Source organism: Vicugna pacos, chromosome 5 (genome assembly GCF_048564905.1).
Source record: "Vicugna pacos chromosome 5, VicPac4, whole genome shotgun sequence".
NCBI classification, from domain to species: Eukaryota; Metazoa; Chordata; class Mammalia; order Artiodactyla; family Camelidae; genus Vicugna; species Vicugna pacos.
The window spans coordinates 29208465-29231271 of NC_132991.1; the positions used below are offsets into that span (position 1 = coordinate 29208465).

At 37.4% G+C, this 22807-nt stretch overlaps 1 protein-coding gene across 1 annotated transcript in view; it reads right to left on the reverse strand.

The window, feature by feature from the left end:
- NEB (nebulin) overlaps window positions 1-22807 on the reverse strand; it is a 204039-nt gene that overhangs the window by 73396 nt on the left and 107836 nt on the right. Inside the window, exons 78-81 of the mRNA XM_072960953.1 lie at window positions 15345-15548; window positions 14902-15006; window positions 11627-11731; window positions 11214-11525 (exon numbers count right to left, since the gene is read on the reverse strand). Coding sequence (XP_072817054.1) covers window positions 11214-11525; window positions 11627-11731; window positions 14902-15006; window positions 15345-15548 — 726 coding nt within the window. The remainder of the gene's footprint in view (window positions 1-11213; window positions 11526-11626; window positions 11732-14901; window positions 15007-15344; window positions 15549-22807) is intronic.

Sequence of the window (22807 nt, forward strand, 5' to 3'; positions counted from 1 at the left end):
GAAATGTAATTTAAGAATAACACACTCAAGCAGCCAGACAAGTAACAAAAGGAAATTAACTATGAGGACAGGTGGTATGACAAACTGGGGGACATATTTGCTACTTAAAGGGGAGTAGCCTCAATTCAGCTCCAGGTTATTCATGCCAAGGGGTAATGCATGTCCAGAGATGCATCCTCTGACTTTTCAATAGAAATGGGAAATCTCTGATTTATTTGCAAAATTACTTGATTTAAAAACCTTGGCAACTTAAGACATGGAAACAGCCTAAATGTCCAACAACAGATGACTGGATAAAGAAGATGTGGTATATTTATACAATGGAATACTACTCAGCCATAAAAAACAACAACATAACGCCATTTGCAGCAACATGGATGCTCCTAGAGAATGTCATTCTAAGTGAAGTAAGCCGAAAGAGAAAGAAAAATACCATATGAGATCACTTATATGTGGAATCTAAAAAAAAAAAAACGAACATAAATACAAAACAGAAACAAACTCATAGACATAGAATACAAACTTGTGGTTGCCAGGAGGGGTGGGAAGGGATAGACTGGGAATTCAAAATTTGTAGATACTGACAGGCATATGCAGAATAGATAAACAAGGTTATACGGTATAGCACAGAGAAATATATATAAGACGTTGTGGTAGCTCACAGCAAAAAAAAAAAGTGACAATGAACATATGTATGTTCATGTATAACTGACAAATTGAGCTCTACACTGGAATTTGACACAATACTGTAAAATGACTATAACTCGATAAAAAAATGTTAAAAAAAAAAAACCTTGGCAACTTAATTCAAAATTTTAAAATACTGTGTCAATGAAAACAGCCTATCTGGGCATACATTCTGTCCATGGACTGCCAATACTTTACTTACAATTTAAACCTCTGTGGCTACTTAAATTCTATGGAAATAATATTTTCACAGTAGTTGTCTTAAACCTGATACAATGAAGAACTATACTCCCACAACCATTTATTTCTTGATACAAAGTCTAGATCCTTCGTGGCACTGGTGATGTTGATAGCACACTATAAGGTCTAAAAGAAGAAATGATGCAAGGGTTTAATGACATCAATTTTCTGGGCATCACAGACACATGATGGAAGAGCTCAGGCTGACAAGCAGCACACTCACATCGCTCTGCAGGTCGTAGGCTTTCTTTGCCTGGATCACATCATTCTGATCTGGCAGACACGTCCACTGGTGCAGGTAATTGCGATAATCAATGTCGCTGACCAGATCCTGGCTTTGTTTAGAATGCGTGATGGAAAGCATGTCCGCAGGGCTCTGGAACTTAGACTTCCATTTAGCCCAGTGCAGCCGGTACTCTCTTTCATTCTGGATCTTGCCAGCTATGAGCGCCCAGCGGATCTTGTTGTCATCCCTGGCTGTGGGGGTACCCACGTAGTGTCCCTTCTGCTTCTCGTGGTCAAGCTTGTACTTATACTGGAGATGGAAAAACAAAGGAGATGGATCACAGAGCAAACTCCTGATGCACCTAGGGCGTTTGCTTAAAAAACTGGGGTGTTAAACAAGGCCACACTTACGTCACTGGCAATCTCCCTGGAGGCCTTGGCAGCCTGGATGGGGATGGCATCCAGCCGCACATCGCAGCTCATCTTCATCTCATCCCAACCTTTGCGGTAAATTTTCTGAACAGGAGGAGAAACAAAGTTATCGTTCCAGATTCAAATTTACCAGTAACTCCAAGGGTTCAAGTTGAAGTAATACCAGAAGGGTGCAGTTTTGAAGTCCCAGAACCAGTTAAAGAAAAAAGAATAGTTGAAAGAATCATTCTGTACCGTTGTCCTGGAATATAAAATAATGTCTGGAATCCAAAGATCTGCACTTGATAAGAGTTCTTTTTTTTTTTTTAATTTGAATCATAACTTCCATGTAGTCGTTCATGGTTTACGTAAAAAGGTTTACCTACTTCTTGTATTGTTGTGCTAGTAGCATTGGTATACATTTAAGTTCAGTTGTTAATGGCCTATTATTGCATTTCTTTATTCAATAATTCTATTTAATTTTTTAACTCAATTCAATTTTATAATATTCAGAATTATAAACTTTTTACATTTGTGGTTTTTTTTTTCTCCCTATATGGTTTCTTAGATCTTCTAATACGATTGATAATGCATACTGTTTGGGAATCTTAGGTCTTCTTACTGACGCACCATTGGATGTAATGGCCATCTTCTAAGTATAACACTTTTCCTTTGTAAAGAGAAGTTAATTGAAGTAGAGACCGTTTTACGGATAACTTTCTAAATATACGTTCAAATTTAAGTGGATACATTCTATATTAACAACATCAGAAAGACTCAGACATAACAGCAATTTACACATATAACTCAAAAATCGTACCTATCACTATGGGAGCTTGAACAGTGCAGAAAGGAGAAGTGAGTTTCAATTATTGATAGTTTCATGGCCTTTGCATTTGAAAAATGGGTGCTCAGATAAATTTTGTCCTTGTAAGTATGGACAAGTTTTACATGAATTTTCATTCAAGTTTTTGTATGAATTTTAAGTGGGCCTGTTTTAACATTTGATTTGTTTTTTGTACAAAAGAAAAAAGTGTTCTCCACATTTAAATGCATTATACTGGAGAATATCTAATACAAACTTGTAATTATATTATTTTAAATTTTTGTCTTTTATTTATTACGTATATTGTTATACTTTTTATATAATACATTTTTGTTTGTTGATGTGGTCAAATATATTTTTCATTTGAACTTAAAAAAATCAGGCTTGAGATCTAATTCTTCACTTACTACCTGTAAGAATGTGGGCAAATTCCTTAACCTTTTAAGTTTCAACTTTCCCATATGATAAAAATAACACTATCTTACTCATGGGATTATTATGAAGATTAAACGAGTCAATTTAACATGAATTTGCTTGGTTACCCATAAAATCATATACAGATACCCTGGAAAAGTTTTACTTTCTACATGATGGAAATAATTTAACATAGTGGACTTTATCAAGATTATATACCGGCAACACCATGTGTAAAGAAATTGTACATTTAGGTTACCGTTCAAATGGGATGTTTGATTTCTTCCAAAATAGAAGCCATTCTCATTAATATCTAAATACCTAAATTTAATAACTTTACTTTTGGCATACTTTCAAATACTAATCTTGCTTTCATCATGATATCAATGGTAGGGTTCTGGTATTTCCAGCTGAGAAATTTATCATGTAAAAGAGAGCACATGAGACTTTTCAGGACTCTTGCCAAAGATGCCTATGGATCGGAAGGAAGAGGCTAAGGATGCTGCAATGAAGAGCTGGCTGGTCTCCATCCAGTCACGGGGCAATAAGAGCGCATTGCACCATATACTGATTCTGGTCCAAAAAAATGTATCAGTGCCCTAAATTACTGTTTTCTTCTCAACTCTGGGAAAAAATTAGCTCCCAAGTGGCTCATTACAATAGAGTTGATGGTGTGGTTTGGCACACAAATGAGGAATCTTTGCTTGGCAGGTTCTTTCTCGTCTAAAGATTTATTATTTTTTGAAAGATGCAGAGTTCCAAGTCATGGTGAACTGCATTAAGGTAGCATCCTTCCCCGAAGGTCATCCTTATTCTACATACAGACAAAATCTCCGTGACCCATGAAAGTGGTACCTTTCTTGAATTTCTTAAACTGTGTAGCTAGCCACATAACTAAATTCTCTTATTTTATCTAATAGGCTTTAAATTGCTTCTCTTCCTTTTCCCAGGAATATAATGATTTATTCTGCATATAATGATAAATACTGGAAAGAAAAAGGCAAAATTATCTGTTATTCATACTCTTACATAATTATTTTGGCTTGAATAAGAAGCTTCTCACTTAGCTAGTACTTTCAGAAAATGTTAAATAATGGTAATGTTAGTGGGCATCCTTGTTTTGTTCCTGACGTGAATGAGAAGCTTACTTACCGAGGATGAGCCTAGCCTTTGATTTAAGGTTTACTTTTAGTCCTGTCAAGAAAATATTAATTTATCCTTATTTTGCTAATATTTTATTTTTAAAAGTAAGAATGAATATTGAATTTGGTCACATATCTTTTCAAATCTAATAAAATGAGCATATAACTTTTCTCTTTTGTTCTATTACATTATTAAGTTTCTAAATAGGGAACCCTCTTGACATTCCTGAATGAACCCTAGTTGTTTGCATCTTACATTCATGTACTACCATAATGCTGCATTTAAGATTCCCCCATTATCATTGGTCTACAGTTTTCATTTGTGGAACTATCTTCAACACGTTTTGGTAACTGTGACAGCTTTCCTTCTTTCATTGGGCTCTGTGGTAGCTTATTTCTTCAAGTTCGGAGAGAACTCCCCTATAAAATCATCTGGGTGAGCCTGACATTGGAAAGGGAGAAGGAGAGTCTTTAATAACCCTCTTAATTTCTTGCAATATGTTTTTATTCATTTTCTGGAGTCAATTTTAGTAATTTATAATTTCCTTAAAAATCCCCTATATATCTGGGTTTATTAATTCATATAAAATTTTGCAACGAATTCTCCTAATTATTTTGTGTTTGTCTGAATCTGTCAGTTCCCCTTCTTGTTTGTGTGTCTCCTCATTCCTCTTTCATCTTTCTTGTCCTTACTCCCTTCTCTCTTTTGTCATGTTGATGTTGCCTCACCAGTGACTCAGAGCCTAGGATCTGCCCCCCTCCTCACTCCTGGTCAAGGGCTCTTCCTTACCCACTCAATCTTCTCTTCCAAGGCTATGAAGCATTCCCTAGTGATCTCTTCGTACCAAATGGGTGATTCTCCAAGCAAAAAGGAAGTCTGTTGCGGTACTTACATTGCTCACATGAAGAGCATTGGCTCTAGCGAGATTGATTTCTGGAGTATCTGGCATTATGTGGATGGAAGTTTTATCCTTGTCCCAAAGTTCTCTGTACTTTGGCTATGGAAAGAACCAATAATAACACAATTACAAATTGCCTGTGGCAATGCACAGCTCTCAACTTTTCTGATCCAGAATCTTTTCATATTAAGGTAAAAATTTCCAGAATTTCTCATGTAAGTTACTCAAATTTGATATGAAATCTGTATTAATACCTTTTATTACTACTCTGAGTTTTTGTTTAAAGTTAACAAACAACAACAGAACAACCCTGTCAATATTACTTATTAAAATCTTTGCTATCATCAATATTATTATCTTACAAATAAATTACCAGCTTATTTGTCATTTCTTTATAACACTAACTTAATTTTATACAGAAGAAAAATGTGACTCACAATACTAATATTTTCAGCATTTGACTTAGCAAGGACAACATCAGGTGTATCAACGATGCTTGTGTACTTGAGTTTCACCACAGGTGTCCGATAGACGCTGTCTAGTAGGATCTTCTGGGCATTTTTGACTCTCAATACTTCAGGAGACCCTTCGGGCATCCAGCCAATGCCACGCAACCATTCCAAGTCAGCCTTGTAGATGGCCTGGGAAGGAAAACAAAGTTAGGTAGAGGTAGAGTTTTCTTAAATTGTGGTAAAGTAAGGAAGCAGTTTTTCATGTTACATTTTATCTTCCACAAACAATAATAAAGCTGAGCATAGGCCTGACGCACACAGTTCCTCATATGTACAGCCATGTCTTGTTCTGCTCTGTTTTCTGTGGCAGGGTGGAGGGGGTCTATGTTGGGGTCTTGATGCACATTCTAGAAAGCAGAGTGATGCAGAAGGAGTGCTCTGCTTAGGGGATGCGTGGAAGACTTCTGAATATTTGGTAATCCTCACACTAGCTGATGTGGACTTTTAAAGCAATAATAATAGGCTCTCCAGGAAGCTATCCACACAGCAACCAGAACGATCTTTATAAAATTCACCACTCAGATCTGAAGTCACAACATCCCCCCATCCTATGGCTTCCCAGTGATCTTACGGTAAAGATCAAAATCTTAACATAGATTAGAAGGTGATGATGGTCCAGCATCAGCCCCTACATACTCTTTCAGCCTCCTCTTACACCTGCCTTCCTTTAACCTGTGCATCCTGCCCACGCTGGTCTTTCAGTTTGTGGTTTGCATACAACCTGCTTTGCATATGTTGGTCATTCTGCAGGAATGCCCCCTGTGTCCTCCTCCAGAACCAACTCCTACTTTCCCTTATATCCCTAAGTCCGATTTCTCCATATAAGCTTTCCCCACCTCACTTTCTCAGTCATCCCATTTTTTTTTTTTTTACTGATATTCTCTAGTATTACTAGAGATATACTGATCTGTTTCTTTGTTATCAATGTGAAATTCCTAAAGTCAGGAACTTTGTTGTGTTTCTTCTTTATTCACCATTGTACCTTCAGTGCTTAGCACAATCCCTGGCACATGGTGGGCTCCATATTTTTAAAGGGATAGTTAAGAACTCAATCCCTAGCTCCACAATTTTGATCTCAACCGGGTTTTCTTTTTCTAAGACAGCATTTCACTCCGAATCGGGATTAGCATTTTCTTGTCCATCTAGACCTGTTTTCTCAGATATAGGCAAGTGGTTAACTAGATAAAATTATTCTATGTGAAACGCCATTACTAATTTCACTTAAAAAGCTGTAGTGTTCTTCAGAAGGGGTACTTTAATAACTGTTTAACAGGCTACAAATATCAAACTAAAAAGGGACTAAGAGGAGTAAAAATGTAGGAAATTTCTACATTAATGATGAATGTTGTTGGTTTTAGTGTGTAAAGTATGATGGAGACCCAAAATTCAGAAGAAGGAATTCTTAAAGAGGATTACATACAGATTTTGAAGTCCCTTTCCTCATTCTTTGAGAGCTTGATTGATATGCATTCCTCAACAAACTAATGTGGTTCAGGTCAATGAAGAGACTGCATTTTTCTAGAAACTGGCCTAAGTCCACCAGTTGGCAGCTCATTTCAAATGTTGGATATACTTTTCTATAACAAACTCATTCATTATTAGAAAGCATCTCTTGAAGCTTAAGGGAACCAAGTTCAGATAATTAAAAGAAAGTATTAATTGTATACAAGAAACAAACATCCTGATGGAACTCATCATTTCCAAAAGACTGAATGGGCAGAAAATACGAGCAAATCTAAAAATACTTTAGGTAAATGAATGAAACATCAAGTTGTGAAGAATCTCAAGTTTAAGGGAAACAACTGAGTTTGGAGTATGCTGCTAACCTCTGAAATTAATTTCAAGCAAGACAGCCCCTGTCATTCTTCAACTGAAGAACCAAGAAAATGCTTGTGTTTAATAAACCACAAACAGTGCACCCATTAACAAATCTAAGAAAAATTCTGGTAGCACCACTAATAATGAAAATGCAAACTTTCTGAATAAGCCTAGAAGTAAGGTACGCGATGAGTACACTTGGTAAAACACTAAAGGGAAGTGCTCTTGCAGAGAGAGGTGCATTTTCCCGAACACCAGAGGGAGTGAGGGGCAAAGCTGTGGAAGACCTTCTTCCTGAGGAAGAGCTCACCCCTCAGGCACGTCCGTTGATACCTCCTGCATGAGCAACAACTTACATCACTCTGCAGGTCATAGGCTTTCCTGGCTTGGATCACATCGTTCTGGTCAGGAAAGCAAGACCAGTGGTGTAGGTAATGCCGATAGTCCACGTCGCTTGCTAATGCCTGGCCCTCTTTGGCAGCATTGATGGACACCATGTCGACTGGGATGGTGATCTTGGCCTTGTGGTCATTGTACGCCTTTTTGTACAGCCTATCATTCTGCATCTTCATCACTTTGGCCGCCCAGACCAGTTTAGGGTCTTCCTTGGCAGTGCGACATCCAATATAATGACCTTTCTGTTTCTCGTAGGTGGTTTTGTATAGATACTGGTGGATGTGAACAGAAGAAAGAAGAGTTGTTCTCCAAACTCACTTTTCTAGACAGCCTACTCAAATAGCCTCAGTTTTTCCTTACGTTACCCTTTTGGGGGCACTGTTTTTCTTTTAATTCACATTATAATTTTGTACTTCTTGATATACTGGCTTGTCTTCTGAGTCTATATGCATGAAGACATTGTGAAGACCTCAAAGACGAGAACTATGCTTCTAAATTATCCCCCAATACAGGCATATCCACTATTTCCCAAGCTTCAGTCACTGTTTGCTATTCTCACATGTTTTGCCACAAAGTCCCACCTGTACTTTATACTTTACTTTGTCAATGTGATTCTTTGTTTAAATAAATATATTTTAAAGTGTAAGGTTACTTAAAATTTTTATTTTAAAATTTATAGTTCTATTTAAGTGGGAAAAAATCAATATTTCTCTAGCACATATTAAAATGAATATAGCTATTTTTAAAAATGTTTGTTCATGGACTGCATAAAATTATCACAGGAAGCAGCTTTGCATGCAGCACTTTAAGAAACAATAGAATTCTTTGCACCCACTAAATCTCTGTAAGTGCTTATAAATTAACTTATATTGAGAAGAGACTGAAAAGAAAATCAAAATCTGCGCTTAATCACATAAACAGCAGAACCAAGCAGAGAAGTAGGAAGGTCCTCAAATTGCTGTGAAAGTTGTTCTTGAATTTTGGATTGTAAAGCAAGACACGAATAACGGTGACCTTCATTCTACTTAAATAAAATTCTTGGGGAATTAAGTTAGAGATTAGTACAGTATTCACTCTCTGTGTGTCTATGAGTTAATGTTTGTTAAGGAGGAGCAAGGAGGCACTCTCACATCACTGGCAATGTCCCTGGAAGCCTTGGCATGCTTGAACCCAATGGCATCTGCTTTCAGGTCATAACCAGTCATCTTGACGTCTTCCCAAGCTTTCTGATACTGCTTCTGCAAATGGAGATTGCAATGCCACAGTCAATCTGAAGAGGGAGCTACTGAGTCAGCATTACTGGTAAGTTCAAGAATACATGGCAGCAGTTATACTGAAAATCAATCTCTCCTTAAGAGTTGTAAAATGGCTTGGTTTTGTATCGAACATAGTTCCAGTAGATTTTTAATGACATTTAATAAAGTTCTCTTTCAATATCTTTTTTTTTAAAGAAAGGAATTTAAAAAACAGTAAAGCACATGAATATGACAAAAATTACATATATTGTTTGGCTTTTAAAAGGAAAAAATCAATGATGGGCCACTAAAAAGAGGACTAAATATTAATATACATGCATTTTCACCATTGCTACACATGGTTTTCACCAGTGCATTTTTCCGTCCAATAAAGATGAGGACACACGTTTCTACAGTATAAACACACACTCAGGTGTGCTTGTGCACACACACATGGCATTTATCTCTGAAGACCAGAAATAAAAGGAAAGTTAGGGAAATGCCTTTTGCTAACTGCTCTCTGGAGCTCACAGACGGGAGGCAGAGAACACTGTGTGGAGCGAGGGGCGGGGCGGTGTCTTACGTTGCTGATCTGCACTGCGTTGATTTTGGACTGCAGCATCAGCGGGGTGTCAGCTGGCACGTTCACGTTAGCCTTCTCCTTTTCCCAGGCGTCACGATACAATGGCTGGTAAAAATGAAAAACAGAGAGTGGTTAAGGAGTAAATAAGCCAATTACCATATGCATAAAATTATAGGTACAATGAAAGGTTCTCTTTGGATGTGCTCAGATGTATATGTGATCGCATTTGTTTTCATCTGTGTTTCTATTTAGAAGGTGTCAAAAGTGACTTCAAGAAGAATATATTCATGTGTGATAAAGTATAAACGTAAAATGCGACAGAAACATGGTAGTAAATTGATCCTTTTCTATTTACTCACATATAATTACCTGACAGGTAAGCCTGCATTGTAGGTAACTATGAATGATCCACATTGCTAACCAAGTCTTGGCTTTCTCGGTCCAAATAATTATCATAATGTCTAATATGAGCACTGCCTCTGCACTTTTCCACTTATTTCATGATTGAGTAGCAATAAAAATATGGCAGTTTTGTGATCATGGCATTAACTGGTGGATCTGTGTTATAGGCAGTCTCAAAATGTGTTCAAAATGGGTATCAGAGTCTGAGACATGAAGATGCCTACCATACTTTGACCAAAGGGTTATCTAGGCAAATGAAATGTGTATACTATTCATTGATTGGCTATATGAAATTCTATCTGGGTATATGCACATTCAAGATTCTAATCCTGGTATTAGCAGTTTAAGGTTCACAGATAGAATCTTTACTGAGACCTCTACAACTTGTCTGAACATCTCATGAACTGACTTACCTCACTGATCTGCACAGAGTTGATCTTTGCCAAGATGACTTCAGGGGTATCAACAATGCTGGTGTGTTTGAGGGCCTCAGGCCTTGTGCGATACAACCTTTCATTCAGGAGATTCTGAGCATTCTTCACTCTCATCACTTCCACAGAACCCTCCGGCAACCATCCAATACCCTTCAGCCATTCCAGGTCTGATTTGTACACGTTCTACAAGAAGGAGAGGACCACAGAGCGCAGAAGAGTTAAATTCACCTACGAGAGCATGATGCCAGCAAACCACACACTGCCTCTACTCAGATCATCTGGGCGGTCAACCCCATGAAACTCAAGGATCAACGTTAATCGGTAATATTTGGGCAGTACATTCCTGGCACATGTCTCTGGGAGAAGTTCACAGTATCCTATGGGAATTGGAGATGGGCTGACAAGTGGCACTTGTGGGATGACAGAAAGCAATGACACACAATTTTGTTTTCATGCAAGTTTGAGCTTCTGTGCTCACTACTTGAAATATGCCTTTTGTACACCATGGAAAATAATATCTGCAGGAATGTGGGAGAAAAATGTCCTTAGATACATGTGTAATGGGAAAAAAATACATACCTATATCTATAGACACCTTTCCTCATTCTCTCTCTAAATATAGTATAAAAATATACATACATTTTCCTCTATGTGTCAGATAAACTTGAGTTCCAATATTTCCTTATGCTAATATCTATTTCTAACATTAAGAGATCTTATCATGCAAATGTTAATGGATCAGGACAACTGGGATTGAAATTTTCTACCTAATTACATAGAATTAGTGATTTTCTTCTTGATAAATAAGGCCTTGCCACATAAGAAGGAATCCCCTCTAAAATGGAAAATGTTCAGAAAAACTCCACAGAAATCTACAGAATATGTTAGATTCTATTAAGATTACTGTTTAAATTACATCCCGAGGGAATACACTGCAGGGAAACACACAGACACACATCTCCCCCGGAGTCTGGAGGCAGGATACGCACATCGCTCTGCAGTTCGTAGGCTTTCTTTGCCTGGATCACATCATTCTGATCTGGCAGACACGTCCACTGGTGCAGGTAATTGCGATAATCAATGTCGCTGACCAGATCCTGGCTTTGTTTAGAATGCGTGATGGAAAGCATGTCCGCAGGGCTCTGGAACTTAGACTTCCATTTAGCCCAGTGCAGCCGGTACTCTCTTTCATTCTGGATCTTGCCAGCTATGAGCGCCCAGCGGATCTTGTTGTCATCCCTGGCTGTGGGGGTACCCACGTAGTGTCCCTTCTGCTTCTCGTGGTCAAGCTTGTACTTATACTGGAGATGGAAAAACAAAGGAGATGGATCACAGAGCAAACTCCTGATGCACCTAGGGCGTTTGCTTAAAAAACTGGGGTGTTAAACAAGGCCACACTTACGTCACTGGCAATCTCCCTGGAGGCCTTGGCAGCCTGGATGGGGATGGCATCCAGCCGCACATCGCAGCTCATCTTCATCTCATCCCAACCTTTGCGGTAAATTTTCTGAACAGGAGGAGAAACAAAGTTATCGTTCCAGATTCAAATTTACCAGTAACTCCAAGGGTTCAAGTTGAAGTAATACCAGAAGGGTGCAGTTTTGAAGTCCCAGAACCAGTTAAAGAAAAAAGAATAGTTGAAAGAATCATTCTGTACCGTTGTCCTGGAATATAAAATAATGTCTGGAATCCAAAGATCTGCACTTGATAAGAGTTCTTTTTTTTTTTTTAATTTGAATCATAACTTCCATGTAGTCGTTCATGGTTTACGTAAAAAGGTTTACCTACTTCTTGTATTGTTGTGCTAGTAGCATTGGTATACATTTAAGTTCAGTTGTTAATGGCCTATTATTGCATTTCTTTATTCAATAATTCTATTTAATTTTTTAACTCAATTCAATTTTATAATATTCAGAATTATAAACTTTTTACATTTGTGGTTTTTTTTTTCTCCCTATATGGTTTCTTAGATCTTCTAATACGATTGATAATGCATACTGTTTGGGAATCTTAGGTCTTCTTACTGACGCACCATTGGATGTAATGGCCATCTTCTAAGTATAACACTTTTCCTTTGTAAAGAGAAGTTAATTGAAGTAGAGACCGTTTTACGGATAACTTTCTAAATATACGTTCAAATTTAAGTGGATACATTCTATATTAACAACATCAGAAAGACTCAGACATAACAGCAATTTACACATATAACTCAAAAATCGTACCTATCACTATGGGAGCTTGAACAGTGCAGAAAGGAGAAGTGAGTTTCAATTATTGATAGTTTCATGGCCTTTGCATTTGAAAAATGGGTGCTCAGATAAATTTTGTCCTTGTAAGTATGGACAAGTTTTACATGAATTTTCATTCAAGTTTTTGTATGAATTTTAAGTGGGCCTGTTTTAACATTTGATTTGTTTTTTGTACAAAAGAAAAAAGTGTTCTCCACATTTAAATGCATTATACTGGAGAATATCTAATACAAACTTGTAATTATATTATTTTAAATTTTTGTCTTTTATTTATTACGTATATTGTTATACTTTTTATATAATACATTTTTGTTTGTTGATGTGGTCAAATATATTTTTCATTTGAACTTAAAAAAATCAGGCTTGAGATCTAATTCTTCACTTACTACCTGTAAGAATGTGGGCAAATTCCTTAACCTTTTAAGTTTCAACTTTCCCATATGATAAAAATAACACTATCTTACTCATGGGATTATTATGAAGATTAAACGAGTCAATTTAACATGAATTTGCTTGGTTACCCATAAAATCATATACAGATACCCTGGAAAAGTTTTACTTTCTACATGATGGAAATAATTTAACATAGTGGACTTTATCAAGATTATATACCGGCAACACCATGTGTAAAGAAATTGTACATTTAGGTTACCGTTCAAATGGGATGTTTGATTTCTTCCAAAATAGAAGCCATTCTCATTAATATCTAAATACCTAAATTTAATAACTTTACTTTTGGCATACTTTCAAATACTAATCTTGCTTTCATCATGATATCAATGGTAGGGTTCTGGTATTTCCAGCTGAGAAATTTATCATGTAAAAGAGAGCACATGAGACTTTTCAGGACTCTTGCCAAAGATGCCTATGGATCGGAAGGAAGAGGCTAAGGATGCTGCAATGAAGAGCTGGCTGGTCTCCATCCAGTCACGGGGCAATAAGAGCGCATTGCACCATATACTGATTCTGGTCCAAAAAAATGTATCAGTGCCCTAAATTACTGTTTTCTTCTCAACTCTGGGAAAAAATTAGCTCCCAAGTGGCTCATTACAATAGAGTTGATGGTGTGGTTTGGCACACAAATGAGGAATCTTTGCTTGGCAGGTTCTTTCTCGTCTAAAGATTTATTATTTTTTGAAAGATGCAGAGTTCCAAGTCATGGTGAACTGCATTAAGGTAGCATCCTTCCCCGAAGGTCATCCTTATTCTACATACAGACAAAATCTCCGTGACCCATGAAAGTGGTACCTTTCTTGAATTTCTTAAACTGTGTAGCTAGCCACATAACTAAATTCTCTTATTTTATCTAATAGGCTTTAAATTGCTTCTCTTCCTTTTCCCAGGAATATAATGATTTATTCTGCATATAATGATAAATACTGGAAAGAAAAAGGCAAAATTATCTGTTATTCATACTCTTACATAATTATTTTGGCTTGAATAAGAAGCTTCTCACTTAGCTAGTACTTTCAGAAAATGTTAAATAATGGTAATGTTAGTGGGCATCCTTGTTTTGTTCCTGACGTGAATGAGAAGCTTACTTACCGAGGATGAGCCTAGCCTTTGATTTAAGGTTTACTTTTAGTCCTGTCAAGAAAATATTAATTTATCCTTATTTTGCTAATATTTTATTTTTAAAAGTAAGAATGAATATTGAATTTGGTCACATATCTTTTCAAATCTAATAAAATGAGCATATAACTTTTCTCTTTTGTTCTATTACATTATTAAGTTTCTAAATAGGGAACCCTCTTGACATTCCTGAATGAACCCTAGTTGTTTGCATCTTACATTCATGTACTACCATAATGCTGCATTTAAGATTCCCCCATTATCATTGGTCTACAGTTTTCATTTGTGGAACTATCTTCAACACGTTTTGGTAACTGTGACAGCTTTCCTTCTTTCATTGGGCTCTGTGGTAGCTTATTTCTTCAAGTTCGGAGAGAACTCCCCTATAAAATCATCTGGGTGAGCCTGACATTGGAAAGGGAGAAGGAGAGTCTTTAATAACCCTCTTAATTTCTTGCAATATGTTTTTATTCATTTTCTGGAGTCAATTTTAGTAATTTATAATTTCCTTAAAAATCCCCTATATATCTGGGTTTATTAATTCATATAAAATTTTGCAACGAATTCTCCTAATTATTTTGTGTTTGTCTGAATCTGTCAGTTCCCCTTCTTGTTTGTGTGTCTCCTCATTCCTCTTTCATCTTTCTTGTCCTTACTCCCTTCTCTCTTTTGTCATGTTGATGTTGCCTCACCAGTGACTCAGAGCCTAGGATCTGCCCCCCTCCTCACTCCTGGTCAAGGGCTCTTCCTTACCCACTCAATCTTCTCTTCCAAGGCTATGAAGCATTCCCTAGTGATCTCTTCGTACCAAATGGGTGATTCTCCAAGCAAAAAGGAAGTCTGTTGCGGTACTTACATTGCTCACATGAAGAGCATTGGCTCTAGCGAGATTGATTTCTGGAGTATCTGGCATTATGTGGATGGAAGTTTTATCCTTGTCCCAAAGTTCTCTGTACTTTGGCTATGGAAAGAACCAATAATAACACAATTACAAATTGCCTGTGGCAATGCACAGCTCTCAACTTTTCTGATCCAGAATCTTTTCATATTAAGGTAAAAATTTCCAGAATTTCTCATGTAAGTTACTCAAATTTGATATGAAATCTGTATTAATACCTTTTATTACTACTCTGAGTTTTTGTTTAAAGTTAACAAACAACAACAGAACAACCCTGTCAATATTACTTATTAAAATCTTTGCTATCATCAATATTATTATCTTACAAATAAATTACCAGCTTATTTGTCATTTCTTTATAACACTAACTTAATTTTATACAGAAGAAAAATGTGACTCACAATACTAATATTTTCAGCATTTGACTTAGCAAGGACAACATCAGGTGTATCAACGATGCTTGTGTACTTGAGTTTCACCACAGGTGTCCGATAGACGCTGTCTAGTAGGATCTTCTGGGCATTTTTGACTCTCAATACTTCAGGAGACCCTTCGGGCATCCAGCCAATGCCACGCAACCATTCCAAGTCAGCCTTGTAGATGGCCTGGGAAGGAAAACAAAGTTAGGTAGAGGTAGAGTTTTCTTAAATTGTGGTAAAGTAAGGAAGCAGTTTTTCATGTTACATTTTATCTTCCACAAACAATAATAAAGCTGAGCATAGGCCTGACGCACACAGTTCCTCATATGTACAGCCATGTCTTGTTCTGCTCTGTTTTCTGTGGCAGGGTGGAGGGGGTCTATGTTGGGGTCTTGATGCACATTCTAGAAAGCAGAGTGATGCAGAAGGAGTGCTCTGCTTAGGGGATGCGTGGAAGACTTCTGAATATTTGGTAATCCTCACACTAGCTGATGTGGACTTTTAAAGCAATAATAATAGGCTCTCCAGGAAGCTATCCACACAGCAACCAGAACGATCTTTATAAAATTCACCACTCAGATCTGAAGTCACAACATCCCCCCATCCTATGGCTTCCCAGTGATCTTACGGTAAAGATCAAAATCTTAACATAGATTAGAAGGTGATGATGGTCCAGCATCAGCCCCTACATACTCTTTCAGCCTCCTCTTACACCTGCCTTCCTTTAACCTGTGCATCCTGCCCACGCTGGTCTTTCAGTTTGTGGTTTGCATACAACCTGCTTTGCATATGTTGGTCATTCTGCAGGAATGCCCCCTGTGTCCTCCTCCAGAACCAACTCCTACTTTCCCTTATATCCCTAAGTCCGATTTCTCCATATAAGCTTTCCCCACCTCACTTTCTCAGTCATCCCATTTTTTTTTTTTTTACTGATATTCTCTAGTATTACTAGAGATATACTGATCTGTTTCTTTGTTATCAATGTGAAATTCCTAAAGTCAGGAACTTTGTTGTGTTTCTTCTTTATTCACCATTGTACCTTCAGTGCTTAGCACAATCCCTGGCACATGGTGGGCTCCATATTTTTAAAGGGATAGTTAAGAACTCAATCCCTAGCTCCACAATTTTGATCTCAACCGGGTTTTCTTTTTCTAAGACAGCATTTCACTCCGAATCGGGATTAGCATTTTCTTGTCCATCTAGACCTGTTTTCTCAGATATAGGCAAGTGGTTAACTAGATAAAATTATTCTATGTGAAACGCCATTACTAATTTCACTTAAAAAGCTGTAGTGTTCTTCAGAAGGGGTACTTTAATAACTGTTTAACAGGCTACAAATATCAAACTAAAAAGGGACTAAGAGGAGTAAAAATGTAGGAAATTTCTACATTAATGATGAATGTTGTTGGTTTTAGTGTGTAAAGTATGATGGAGACCCAAAATTCAGAAGAAGGAATTCTTAAAGAGGATTACATACAGATTTTGAAGTCCCTTTCCTCATTCTTTGAGAGCTTGATTGATATGCATTCCTCAACAAACTAATGTGGTTCAGGTCAATGAAGAGACTGCATTTTTCTAGAAACTGGCCTAAGTCCACCAGTTGGCAGCTCATTTCAAATGTTGGATATACTTTTCTATAACAAACTCATTCATTATTAGAAAGCATCTCTTGAAGCTTAAGGGAACCAAGTTCAGATAATTAAAAGAAAGTATTAATTGTATACAAGAAACAAACATCCTGATGGAACTCATCATTTCCAAAAGACTGAATGGGCAGAAAATACGAGCAAATCTAAAAATACTTTAGGTAAATGAATGAAACATCAAGTTGTGAAGAATCTCAAGTTTAAGGGAAACAAGTGAGTTTGGAGTATGCTGCTAACCTCTGAAATTAATTTCAAGCAAGACAGCCCCTGTCATTCTTCAACTGAAGAACCAAGAAAATGCTTGTGTTTAATAAACCACAAACAGTGCACCCATTAACAAATCTAAGAAAAATTCTGGTAGCACCACTAATAATGAAAATGCAAACTTTCTGAATAAGCCTAGAAGTAAGGTACGCGATGAGTACACTTGGTAAAACACTAAAGGGAAGTGCTCTTGCAGAGAGAGGTGCATTTTCCCGAACACCAGAGGGAGTGAGGGGCAAAGCTGTGGAAGACCTTCTTCCTGAGGAAGAGCTCACCCCTCAGGCACGTCCGTTGATACCTCCTGCATGAGCAACAACTTACATCACTCTGCAGGTCATAGGCTTTCCTGGCTTGGATCACATCGTTCTGGTCAGGAAAGCAAGACCAGTGGTGTAGGTAATGCCGATAGTCCACGTCGCTTGCTAATGCCTGGCCCTCTTTGGCAGCATTGATGGACACCATGTCGACTGGGATGGTGATCTTGGCCTTGTGGTCATTGTACGCCTTTTTGTACAGCCTATCATTCTGCATCTTCATCACTTTGGCCGCCCAGACCAGTTTAGGGTCTTCCTTGGCAGTGCGACATCCAATATAATGACCTTTCTGTTTCTCGTAGGTGGTTTTGTATAGATACTGGTGGATGTGAACAGAAGAAAGAAGAGTTGTTCTCCAAACTCACTTTTCTAGACAGCCTACTCAAATAGCCTCAGTTTTTCCTTACGTTACCCTTTTGGGGGCACTGTTTTTCTTTTAATTCACATTATAATTTTGTACTTCTTGATATACTGGCTTGTCTTCTGAGTCTATATGCATGAAGACATTGTGAAGACCTCAAAGACGAGAACTATGCTTCTAAATTATCCCCCAATACAGGCATATCCACTATTTCCCAAGCTTCAGTCACTGTTTGCTATTCTCACATGTTTTGCCACAAAGTCCCACCTGTACTTTATACTTTACTTTGTCAATGTGATTCTTTGTTTAAATAAATATATTTTAAAGTGTAAGGTTACTTAAAATTTTTATTTTAAAATTTATAGTTCTATTTAAGTGGGAAAAAATCAATATTTCTCTAGCACATATTAAAATGAATATAGCTATTTTTAAAAATGTTTGTTCATGGACTGCATAAAATTATCACAGGAAGCAGCTTTGCATGCAGCACTTTAAGAAACAATAGAATTCTTTGCACCCACTAAATCTCTGTAAGTGCTTATAAATTAACTTATATTGAGAAGAGACTGAAAAGAAAATCAAAATCTGCGCTTAATCACATAAACAGCAGAACCAAGCAGAGAAGTAGGAAGGTCCTCAAATTGCTGTGAAAGTTGTTCTTGAATTTTGGATTGTAAAGCAAGACACGAATAACGGTGACCTTCATTCTACTTAAATAAAATTCTTGGGGAATTAAGTTAGAGATTAGTACAGTATTCACTCTCTGTGTGTCTATGAGTTAATGTTTGTTAAGGAGGAGCAAGGAGGCACTCTCACATCACTGGCAATGTCCCTGGAAGCCTTGGCATGCTTGAACCCAATGGCATCTGCTTTCAGGTCATAACCAGTCATCTTGACGTCTTCCCAAGCTTTCTGATACTGCTTCTGCAAATGGAGATTGCAATGCCACAGTCAATCTGAAGAGGGAGCTACTGAGTCAGCATTACTGGTAAGTTCAAGAATACATGGCAGCAGTTATACTGAAAATCAATCTCTCCTTAAGAGTTGTAAAATGGCTTGGTTTTGTATCGAACATAGTTCCAGTAGATTTTTAATGACATTTAATAAAGTTCTCTTTCAATATCTTTTTTTTTAAAGAAAGGAATTTAAAAAACAGTAAAGCACATGAATATGACAAAAATTACATATATTGTTTGGCTTTTAAAAGGAAAAAATCAATGATGGGCCACTAAAAAGAGGACTAAATATTAATATACATGCATTTTCACCATTGCTACACATGGTTTTCACCAGTGCATTTTTCCGTCCAATAAAGATGAGGACACACGTTTCTACAGTATAAACACACACTCAGGTGTGCTTGTGCACACACACATGGCATTTATCTCTGAAGACCAGAAATAAAAGGAAAGTTAGGGAAATGCCTTTTGCTAACTGCTCTCTGGAGCTCACAGACGGGAGGCAGAGAACACTGTGTGGAGCGAGGGGCGGGGCGGTGTCTTACGTTGCTGATCTGCACTGCGTTGATTTTGGACTGCAGCATCAGCGGGGTGTCAGCTGGCACGTTCACGTTAGCCTTCTCCTTTTCCCAGGCGTCACGATACAATGGCTGGTAAAAATGAAAAACAGAGAGTGGTTAAGGAGTAAATAAGCCAATTACCATATGCATAAAATTATAGGTACAATGAAAGGTTCTCTTTGGATGTGCTCAGATGTATATGTGATCGCATTTGTTTTCATCTGTGTTTCTATTTAGAAGGTGTCAAAAGTGACTTCAAGAAGAATATATTCATGTGTGATAAAGTATAAACGTAAAATGCGACAGAAACATGGTAGTAAATTGATCCTTTTCTATTTACTCACATATAATTACCTGACAGGTAAGCCTGCATTGTAGGTAACTATGAATGATCCACATTGCTAACCAAGTCTTGGCTTTCTCGGTCCAAATAATTATCATAATGTCTAATATGAGCACTGCCTCTGCACTTTTCCACTTATTTCATGATTGAGTAGCAATAAAAATATGGCAGTTTTGTGATCATGGCATTAACTGGTGGATCTGTGTTATAGGCAGTCTCAAAATGTGTTCAAAATGGGTATCAGAGTCTGAGACATGAAGATGCCTACCATACTTTGACCAAAGGGTTATCTAGGCAAATGAAATGTGTATACTATTCATTGATTGGCTATATGAAATTCTATCTGGGTATATGCACATTCAAGATTCTAATCCTGGTATTAGCAGTTTAAGGTTCACAGATAGAATCTTTACTGAGACCTCTACAACTTGTCTGAACATCTCATGAACTGACTTACCTCACTGATCTGCACAGAGTTGATCTTTGCCAGGACGACTTCAGGGGTATCAACAATGCTGGTGTGTTTGAGGGCCTCAGGCCTTGTGCGATACAACCTTTCATTCAGGAGATTCTGAGCATTCTTCACTCTCATCACTTCCACAGAACCCTCCGGCAACCATCCAATACCCTTCAGCCATTCCAGGTCTGATTTGTACACGTTCTACAAGAAGGAGAGGACCACAGAGCGCAGAAGAGTTAAATTCACCTACGAGAGCATGATGCCAGCAAACCACACACTGCCTCTACTCAGATCATCTGGGCGGTCAACCCCATGAAACTCAAGGATCAACGTTAATCGGTAATATTTGGGCAGTACATTCCTGGCACATGTCTCTGGGAGAAGTTCACAGTATCCTATGGGAATTGGAGATGGGCTGACAAGTGGCACTTGTGGGATGACAGAAAGCAATGACACACAATTTTGTTTTCATGCAAGTTTGAGCTTCTGTGCTCACTACTTGAAATATGCCTTTTGTACACCATGGAAAATAATATCTGCAGGAATGTGGGAGAAAAATGTCCTTAGATACATGTGTAATGGGAAAAAAATACATACCTATATCTATAGACACCTTTCCTCATTCTCTCTCTAAATATAGTATAAAAATATACATACATTTTCCTCTATGTGTCAGATAAACTTGAGATCCAATATTTCCTTATGCTAATATCTATTTCTAACATTAAGAGATCTTATCATGCAAATGTTAATGGATCAGGACAACTGGGATTGAAATTTTCTACCTAATTACATAGAATTAGAGAGTGATTTTCTTCTTGATAAATAAGGCCTTGCCACATAAGAAGGAATCCCCTCTAAAATGGAAAATGTTCAGAAAAACTCCACAGAAATCTACAGAATATGTTAGATTCTATTAAGATTACTGTTTAAATTACATCCCAAGGGAATACACTGCAGGGAAACACACAGACACACATCTCCCCCGGAGTCTGGAGGCAGGATACGCACATCGCTCTGCAGTTCGTAGGCTTTCTTTGCCTGGATCACATCATTCTGATCTGGCAGACACGTCCACTGGTGCAGGTAATTGCGATAATCAATGTCGCTGACCAGGACCTGGCATTTCTTGGCTTGAACAATGGACATCATGTCCAATGGTGTATTGTGAATTCCTTTAGACTTCTCATAAGCTTTCTTGTATTCTCTGTCACTCTGGATCTTGGCAGCATGTATAGACCATACCAATTTGGGGTCATCTTGCAGGGTGCGGAAACCCACATGGTGGCCCAGTTGCTTACGGTAACCTTCTTTATATTTGTACTAAAGTGGGTAAGAAGCAGATTATAAGACGTATGAAAATAACGTATGAAGAGGACTTCTCATTAAACTTTTTCAGAATATTTTTTTTAGCCTTAATGTAAATTGGCTTATCATTGACTCATCATTATCAGTTCACTTTAAGGAAATTAGATAGGGCCATTTAAATAGTTCCACAGAGGACATGGGTAAATCAGAGGGAAATAGTGTGGTGAATAAGAGTAATTTTAAAAAATAGCTAACATTTACTGAGCAATCACTACATGTCAGACACTATTATGAGTGCTTCAAATGTATTAGGCTGATCTATATGAAATTGCTGTATTTTTTAGTTAAAATAGTTAAATAGTGGCAGTTATAACCTTGTTTAATCCTCACAGCATCTCTATGAGTTGGATACTAGTACTATTACACATTTCAAAAGGGAAAAGTGAGGCACAATGAGGGTAACCATTGTCCCCAAGTTGCCTGGCAAGTGGAAGTTAGGTCAGATGGTCTCCAATAGTACTGAAGGTACCTCAGGCAGGAAAAAGTCATATGTGTGGTTTTGGAGACATAGTAGGTGCATGTTTCAGGAGTGGAAAACGATGTTGTTGGTTTGAATCAGAAAATGATAGTAAAAGGCCTCCATCTTGTCCATTCTCGTCCTAAGCGCCTTAGGACCAGATTAAGACAGTTTCTGTTTCTTTCCCATATTTCGGTAACATAGGAGAGTTTGGACAAAAGGGAGAAAGAACTGGGAATAAGGGAGATACTGTGGATCAGCTATAGTTTTTAGAGATAAAAATGAGAAATAAGAAGGAAGAGAAAGCTGGATATAGGAGATAGAGAAGAATTTGAAGGAACAATGGTAACTTAAAGATTTGGTGCTGGAGGGCCTTGGTAGGATAATTATTTTGACTGCTGGTAAGTTTTTAAATTACTGTTAAATGAACTTCAGAAGGTTATTCAGAGCATTATGCATATGCCTCCAGCTTAAAATCGTGCATATAAAGTGTGATTTCAGTCTTAAGCCTTATATAAAACTTTCATCTGTGACTTATATTTATGGAGACTGTCATAAAGATTTGGGGGATAAAAATCACATTGTATTGGTTCCTGAATTTTTCCAAGAATTTTGTATGGACTCTTCATGAGATTTTACTTCCACTTAGAAACTGTTTACACGTATACCTCATCTATGCTTACCTTAGTGTTTTCCATCCCATTTTAATGTTT